General features: G+C 37.9%; 1 protein-coding gene across 1 annotated transcript in view; it reads left to right on the plus strand.

Moving 5' to 3' along the window:
* Window positions 1-8,878, plus strand: part of FNDC1 (fibronectin type III domain containing 1) — a 399,147-nt gene extending 390,269 nt beyond the window's left edge. Inside the window, 4 exon segments of the mRNA XM_063917820.1 lie at window positions 608-637; window positions 1,003-1,164; window positions 2,557-2,679; window positions 4,389-8,878. Of these exon segments, the coding sequence (XP_063773890.1) occupies window positions 608-637; window positions 1,003-1,164; window positions 2,557-2,679; window positions 4,389-4,504 (431 nt within the window). The 3' untranslated portion in view covers window positions 4,505-8,878.
* The last annotated feature ends 306 nt before the right edge of the window (window positions 8,879-9,184 follow it).

Here is a 9,184-nt window from a genome sequence, read left to right on the forward strand (position 1 = left end):
ATGCTAGACATGAGGTTCAGCTGGGAGGTGCGGAGATCATGGTGCCACAAGTTGTGCCATTGCCAGGCCACTTCCATGATAGTAATGCTACAAGTTACGCTATTACACTTCTGTGTAGAGAGCCCATGAGTATGAGACTCACAGTGAATCACTTCATAATGGCCACCTGCTGCCAAGTGCACTGGAGAAGTCGCTGAGCTCTGGGAGGTTTGCCTGCTGCCCAGGGGGAGAGACACAACATTCTGACATCTCCTGGTAGGCAAATACAAGCTAATTAAATTGTTATTTTTTTTTCTATTGTTTGATTAATGCTAAGATCCACTATGTTAAACTGTTAAGATTTAAGGAACAACTGTTTAACAACATTAAAAGTAATCTAAACTTGTGAACACTAGCTGTAGTAAGGGTTGCTAAATTGTATTTGACTAATTACGTTGGCTGGAGCAAAATTCACCTAAATACTATCCACTTCAATTCTAATTTACCTGTATATACTTAATATTCCATGTGCTTAAAAAAAACAAATGCAAATGCATTTTGTAAATACTGCTTGAATTTTTTTTAGATTTCCTTCATACTTTAATATATTCTATTTTTACCTCCACAGATAATCCATTACTCATTGTAAGGCCCCCAGGTAATACAATGTCTAGATGTTATATGTTTTTAATGTGAGCCTGAATTCATGGTGAGATGAAATGATGGTTGAATGATCTTTCTTGCTTTATAATTAATATCCTACAAGATTTGCAGTCACTTAGATACAAAATCTTTTTATACTATAGCTATATTGGATTTGTATTATCTTTTGTATTTTTGACCTCAATCATTGAAATTGCAAATAGTGAGGGAAGGGTATAAAAGAGAAGTAGAAGGAGAGGTAGGCCTAAAGTCTTCATCTCAAATATTTATTGAATTATGCATATGAGGCGGGGAGGGTTCCTTACGGAATTGAGCAAAGGAAGTTTTGGTGGCAATTAAGGATTTTTCTTTTGTTAAAAGGTGGTGAACCCATTTGGATTCCTTATGCATTCAAACATGATGCAAGTTTTACTGGTTGTCACGGAAAGCAATATGTTAAACGCACTTGGTACCGGAAATTTGTGGGCATTGTCCTCTGTAATTCCTTGAGATATAAAATTTACCTCAGTGAAAATCTAAGAGGTAAGGAAATGTATTTGTCTCACATATTAGGCTTATTGTCAAAAATAATGATTTAACAATACATTTATTTAGTGGTTATAATAATGTAATCATGGTGAGAAGAAGAAGTCATCTTAAGCCTAGTCATTCCCACTCAGAATGTTCTTTACAATTATTTTTAATTTTTAAATCATAATAAACATTTACATTGGCAAATATTCTGTTTATTTATTTTTTAAAAAGTGACCACTACTCTCTCTCTAAATTTTTGCATTTGCAGTGGTTGTTGCTCGGTTCTTACCATCACACACTGGGGGAGATTCAAATGTTTGAAAAGTCGGTTGGGTGTCTGTTTTTTCCTGTCTATGAGATAGAAAAAAACAGATTCCCAACTGACTTTTCAAACATTTAAATCTCCCCTACTGACTTTTGATACCATTGGGGAAATCAATCTCCCTACTGGCAGATTTCAGTTCAACCTTTGAATAACCCAAATATAATATAACACCTTAAATACATACTTATATTAATAATAAAAGAAGGCACAACTACAATTTGTGATATTTAAAAATTAGTCAGCTTTATTGAAACTAAATTAGTATGGCAGTGGAAGAACGAACAGCACTTATTCAGTGACCACCTGACTTACCCAAGATGACAACCACAACTTGTTGGGGCCAACTATCCCTTTCACCTTGGCAAGGGGCAAGTGAGAGGTATCTGACACCCATATCAGTACATGTTAGACCCATTCAGCTGAACAGTGCCACTGACCCTGGTATGGTGTAATCAGCCTACCCTATGTATTGAAGGGGATTGCTGCTCTAGTTGTAGCAAGCTGACCACTACACTGCCATTTTTTACAGCTAAATAAAGCAGACAAGAAATAAGACACAAAAGGAAGGAAGCAAAGAAACCAGAAGAGAAGATGGAGAATCACTGCGGAACTTTCACAAAACCTTCCCATCACACACTCTCTGTCTTACAATAGGCTCACAACTACCTAGAAACTAGAGAAGAAACTTTAAGTGACATTGTCGTGGGGGTTAAAATCCATCTGTCCCATGTAGGGCCCAATGTTGTTCTTCTGTTTACCCTGAACCTAGTTGTGAATATACAGTAACTATTTTATTAGATTTTGCAGAAAATACTTAATGATTTTATACTGTATATGCAAAATGAGGTATTTAAGTATAGGTGCAGTATGATGTAAATAGAATTGAAAGAAAATACAACACAATTCCATTTCTTCATAAATATGCTCCTAAATCTTAAGGAATATGAATTACAGTTTACAAAGTGATGCGTGAACTAGAGAGATTAAATTATTTATATTTAATTTGAACCTTATCCTTTTTGAGCTTCTTTTGACAATTTGAAAAATGTTGAAACTAATTTCATGTTTTGTTATAGACACATTTTATAGCATAGGGGATAGCTGGGGAAGAGGAGAAGATCACTGTCAGTTTGTGGATTCTTACATGGAAGGAAAAACAGATCCTTTGTCTGAATTCCAGATACTACCCGTTATTGATGGTGAGTTTTTAAATGTCTTCATTTGAAAGGAGTTTTTATTAATGAAATTGTATCAATTTGTTATTTGGAAAAAAACATTCTAACATTGGGTATGATGGGCACCATTCTGCTGGAGTCTATGCATCCTTTACAGGTAATTTGTGAAGTGCAATATGGCTGAAGCACAATGCAAACTTAACTTTGGTTCCACCGAATAACTTCACTAATGCATAGGTTAGCAGATCAAGATGGCTGTATTTGTGGAGGTGCAGGAGTTTGCATTTGCAGATGTGAGGAGATGGGCAAAGTAAGGGCATCCCCACTAACTGCCAATTAGTCTAACGCAGCAGAAAAATGAGATTTCACTTTGCAGCACAAGGTTATTGAAATTATATAAAAAGATAGAGAAGCAATGCTGCTACAGTTAATACCTGGCAGTCTCTCTGTCTTTGTTTTTTTATTGGAATCCATGTGCACTTTGTGTTGTACTACAGTAGAAGCTCTATGAGCTTCACACAAAAAAGTTGACATTTGTAATACAAGCCTCTGTTGCCCAGTACTTTCTCCAGCTAAGTTGCTGGCTTACCGTGACATCCCCTCAATGTGGAAGCACTTCTCGAGGGAAGGGGGGGCTATCAAACAGGTATACACCCCACCTTAATTTATGTGGCCCCTACCCCTTGTTAAACACCTTTACTTATGTGGCCCCTGCCCCATGTTATATGTAGGCATCCACACTTGAGTGGCCTCTACACTAGGCTCTCAGGGATAACCCTCTGATCCTCTGCAGGGGTCCTTGATGTATTGCAAAAACTCCCTCACTGTTTATGAAAATATGGAGGTGAACCTCATTCCTCTCAATGTGATTTCTCTGCAGGGCAGCACGCCCTTTTCTTTCTGCACTGTGGGGCACTTCACAGCACTGGGAACACCTAGAAACTCCTTGCTCCTCTCCCCTAATAATATGATGACCTTTTACCCCAAAGCCCATGAAACCCATTTCTCCAAAATCTTTCACTGCTAAAGATGAGTAGGTTTCTGCATAAGCACAACAGGGGTTCAGATGAGTGGGGGACCTACCTAAAAGTCCTCCCCTTACAATTACTGTTGCACAGACATAGGATTATGTTGTACCTGCTATTACTTCATAAGCTCTGGCATACTTAAGCACACATTCCAGTGGCAAAACATGTGATTTTGTGAGGCCAAATGGGGAAAGAGGGGAATATTTTGTGAATTGAACAAAAACAAAATCTGTCAAACTAAAAGTATAAATTGCCAACCACATAACTAATTTTGAATGGTCCTATATGCAAATTGGTAAGACACATTCCAGAATCTATAGTTGTCACATAAAAAGCAGGTAAGGTGGCAGGTGATGTATTGTTCATATCCTTTTATATATATATATATATATATATATATAGTAATTGATGGCATATTTGAAGAACACATAAATATATTGATCATTTTTTAACATTTTTACAAGTCATAGTCATATATTGTCAATCTTTGAAACCCTTTTTTATCGGTGCAGACTAGACTAGGGTTTATACTTTCCCTAATCCTTTTTTTTTGGAGGCTTCTGGGTCCCAAGGGGCTACCCACGTCATCAAAGTAATAGCTGGCAAAGGGTTACACTAGCTATTACTTTGATGAGTAGCTAACTGTACCCCACACTATTTCAGAGGGAAAATTAATATACAGTAATTACCATCTTTTATTTGCAGGATATTACCGCCACTACACCCAGGAGCCTGTGATGTTCGGAAAAATAGGTTATGGAACGCCTCATAATTACGTGGGTTGGTATGAATGTGGAGTGCCCATACCTGGAAAATGGTAATGGCTTGACCACCCTATTCCAAGAATTTCACAGTTTATTCACGACTAAACTGGTGCCATTTGACGGACTTGTATATAAAATAAAGGATTTATGGCACTGCATGGAAAAGAAAGGACAGAAAAACATAATAAATCTGCAAGCTTCAAGAGCAAAAGAACTAAAGCACTGTGTAGAAAGAGAAAATGTGGTGTTGCTTCTAAATCGTCTTAGAAGATCAAGTGGAATCTGCTATTGTGATCTATTGTTCCTGCATAAAGAGAAAGTGGCCTAAGTACAGCTCACTTTCAGAGAAATTCTTTAAATAACCCATAAACTTGGAATAATTTATAACTTGCAAGGGCGACCAAAGCTTGCTGTGCATGCTTACTTGTGAGTTACAGTAAACCCGACTGTTGCTTTGAAAATGTAAATCTCTTCCACCATTACCCACTGGCAGACCACTGTAAGTTACTAGCTAGATTCTGATATAGGACAGTCTGCATTTAAACAAGAACTTGTTGGATCTTATGCCTAATGGCAGTCTAGGGACTTGTATTTGCCCTGTACCGATGTGGTATGTATTGTCTAAGTTGCATTCTCTTATTAGCACTGCAAATGCATTTAATTAAATCCTGTGAAGAAAGTTCAAACATCTACTGTCCACCCATCATTCACTATGAATGCTGGTGTGTATAGTCTATACTTTATTCATAAGGATCAAAAGGTGAGATGTATCAAAGCTTGGAGAGAGATACAATATCAACCAATCAGCTCCTAACTGTCATTTTGCAATCACATCCTGTAAAATGGAAGTTAGGAGCTGATTGGTTGGTACGTTATCTCTCTCCAAGTTTTGATACATCATCCCTAATAAACAGATCTGTAGCGCCGGTTAAGTGCTTTTTTTAGGCATGCAGCTCTGAATAAACATACTATAAATGCAGAGAATATGCCCAAGTTTATAAATCCTATATTTGTAATCTTACCTGTACAAAATAAACTGAGGTCTCATGTGCACTTTGTAGATGGAAAGATATAGTTAGTATTCAGATATGATTAGTATTCTGGCATTTCAGTGGCAGCTGGGAGTCATCTTTCCATCTAATTTAAATGTGGCATTATGTGGCAATTAACAGATGATGGTAATATACCAATCAATTCATACCCTGGTCACATACTGAAGAGAGGCTGTATCTTACAACCAAGTAAAATAATGCTCTACTGGATGTTACAGTAACTCTACACTAGTATCAGTATTATAACCAGTGTAGTATAACAATATAAATTGGTTGCTGCAGCTGATAGAACTTGTAAGTCTAATGACTAAAATAATACAAATAATAGTGATATATTAATTGCATGTATTGATAACTGTTGGTAGAATCGGCATCCCTGTAAATTCTAAGCATAAATCAAAGTGTTCCTACCTTCAAATGTAAAAAAAATATTTTTATTAATATATGATAAAACAAAAACATTTAATTAGTAAACATATTTTTGTCAGATTTCAAACTGGATTTGAAATCAGTTTGGGTGTTTTTATAAGCAAAATGAGTATGACAGACGTGTCTTCACAGCACCCTCCTATGCGAACATTTTGGTTCAACAGTCTATGATACATGAATAACCCAGTCCAGTTCTTTATGAAAAATGACTGACCACTGCTCAGAGCCTATTACTGAGCTTAGAGTAATGTGCCACACCTTCTTGATTCAGTTTCATCTTCATGAAAACCTTATACTGAATAGATCACTTAGCGTTTGGACTTATCAGAAAATCAGTAACCTTTGTGAGACTTTTAATGAAATACACATAAATGCTATACAATTCTTGAGCAATAATTTTTAACCCATTTTGCTGACAGCCGAACAAACTGTGCCCTATTTCACCATTAGTGCCTGCCTCTCATTATCATTCTGTACTATGCATGGTTAATGACCAACACAATGATTGTCACTTGTACTGTAGTTTAAATATTCCTGTAACTTACTGCACCATACTTTTATACCACAGCATACTTATTACCGATCTCATAACATCTAACTTTGACAGGGACAGACTGGGGGTGTATTTCCCTCACTGCACATGAAAAAGGTGTGTGGCCACGCCTCACAGGGATGAATCACATGTTGCGGCACACCCCCTTTCCTCTACATGCTGGCCAAGCAGATTGCTGGGAGGTTGACCCACTCGGACAGATTTTCAGGACCAGACCAGCCTATCAGGCCAGAAGTGCCAGATAGCCAGTCTGGTCGTATACTGTGGTGACTATAGTAGGCGTACAGCATGTCAGTGGTTTACACATTCTCTTAACCCTTTATGACCCATTGCATGTTTCCGGTGTATCCCAGTGATGACACTGGTAAAGTAGACGAATGAGGCCCCAAGTAACCCATAAACATATGGTTTGGTCATTTAGACCCAATGTCCATCCTAATGGACACTGATTTGCTAGTGTTGTAGGTATTACATTTTTTAATAATGTCCATTTAAATGAACAAGGAGTTATAAATGGTTAAATGAAAGGCTGGGAAATGTATCCATGGAGAGAGATAAAGTGGAGTAGTCCAAAGCAACAAATGTCTAACTATCATTTATCTAGCACAATCATTGAAATGACAGAATCTAATTGGTTGTTTTGAGCAACTTATCCGTTATATCTACATCCAAGGCTTGATACATTGCCCCCACAGACTGATACAGACTGTATTGTGTCAACAGTAACTAAGCAGACAGTCAAGGGCTGTGTATTAGTTCATGAAGACTTATTTATTTCCTGTCCTGCTAAGGCTATAATGATTCTTTAATGACCAGATGATGATGCTTGTAGACGGTAATAACAAAACCATGTAGACCAGGAAATATTGGGTCTCTTTATGAAACAAAGATAAGCCAAACAGTTGGGTTATCTCACCTTCTCCCTAGAGGGTAACACCAGAGAAATTGGAGAATAGTTCTGTGATAACCCATGTTCTTGCTACATGCCTTTGTCTCCATCGATCTCGATGAACCAATTTGACAATGGTGGAAAGCCCTGATTCTCATCGTTAGCTAATCTCAGGATAACATTTGCTATAGCCGACAAAGAAGACCAAAGAAGCCATAGCAGAGCCCCCAGAAGAGAAACTGTGGAGGTACAATATTATGCAATACGGCAATAGATAATAGTTGTTACCTCAAGGCAGGGGCAGATTGAAAACAGAAAGTGGTCCTGCAAAAATGTGTAGAAGTGGCCTCACATGGGCAGCACCAGAGGTATACAATGTAACCATGATGGCAGCACCACTCATCACATGAACAGGCCCACATGCACATCGGCCCACCAGTAATTTTTTCTGTGGTTCCTATGGTCAATCCACCCCTGGCTCAAGGTCATGGTAAATAGACCTCTGTGTCCCTAAAACATTTTCATCCACTTTAAAGACCTGTGGCCTGTCTAATGAAAAGCTATTATTGAATGAGGTTACTTTTATTTGTGACAACAAGGCCCCAGCATGGAGCATTTGCCTATCCTCTCCAATGTCACCCTGACTAGGCAACCATTCATTAGCTTCATGCTTTTAAAGATAGTGGGGAATAATGTTCACACAGACAGAAAGGTAGTAGTAGTATTGTAGTAAGGACTCAGCAACCCAAGTGCACCTTTGTGTGGGCAGTGAAATGGATCCTAGTGCTGATTGTACTGTACTGCACTGTGCTAGCATATATATAATGCACAGACTGTCTAACTCACTAATGCAACAGCTGTTTGATTTTTCTGTGGAGTCTCCGAAATATCTTTCCAAAATGCCTTTAACTTTTGTCAAAATAACCCTGAATTTTATTAGGGTAGACATGGGCCCTTTTCGTTCATGAGCACGGAGTAACTACCATAGGAACCCTATTATAATGTGTCCCTATATAACCGCAATATATTCAGGACCTAGCAAACACACTGAAAAACTATTTTTAAATCTACTTCTCTTATTTTTATCCGAGTAGTCCAGGAAGTGCAGTGGTCTAGTTACAACTAACATGTCCGACCTATGACTTGCTGCAATTGTAGTACTGTGTGTGATAAGCGCCTGGCATGGATACAGGAAAGGAAAATTGTGTGCTTGTTTGCTGTTAATAACACAAATGTTAATTGCTATTCAGAAGATAATTTTCTGCAACACTTTAGCGACTTTGTGAAAATACTGACAGGTTACCTTACCTCCTATGTACATTTAGGATATGTTGGTGCTGGATGCATAATCCACCAAAGTTACACATTACTGTTTGGTGCTAGAACTTGTATTAGAAATGTAACTCTTACAAGTATCCTGTCTGTTTTCAGGGATTGGACAATCCAGTTCACTTAAATGCACAATAATGTTTGTTCTTTATAATTATGTGAAATTAAACATATGTCGTATAAAATGGCTCCTGGTAGTTTTTATTGCAGTTATGACTTTAGGCAGTTAACAAACTGCCCCTCAAAAGTAGTCTGTCATCACTTATATCCAGATAGAAGTGCACTTAACGGAATAGGAAAGATCTTATTTCAAATCCTAGCCGGCAAGCATTTCCGTATCCACTCATGCAGGGCCAGGTTAACAATGGGGCAGCGGGGACTACAGCTCAAGGCCTCCACATACAAATAGGCCCATCATCATGGCAGCATAATGATGAATAGCTGCCCAGCTTGGCACATGGTCAGCCATAAATCATATTATACAT

This window comes from Pseudophryne corroboree, chromosome 4, assembly GCF_028390025.1.
Source record: "Pseudophryne corroboree isolate aPseCor3 chromosome 4, aPseCor3.hap2, whole genome shotgun sequence".
Classification (NCBI taxonomy): domain Eukaryota; kingdom Metazoa; phylum Chordata; class Amphibia; order Anura; family Myobatrachidae; genus Pseudophryne; species Pseudophryne corroboree.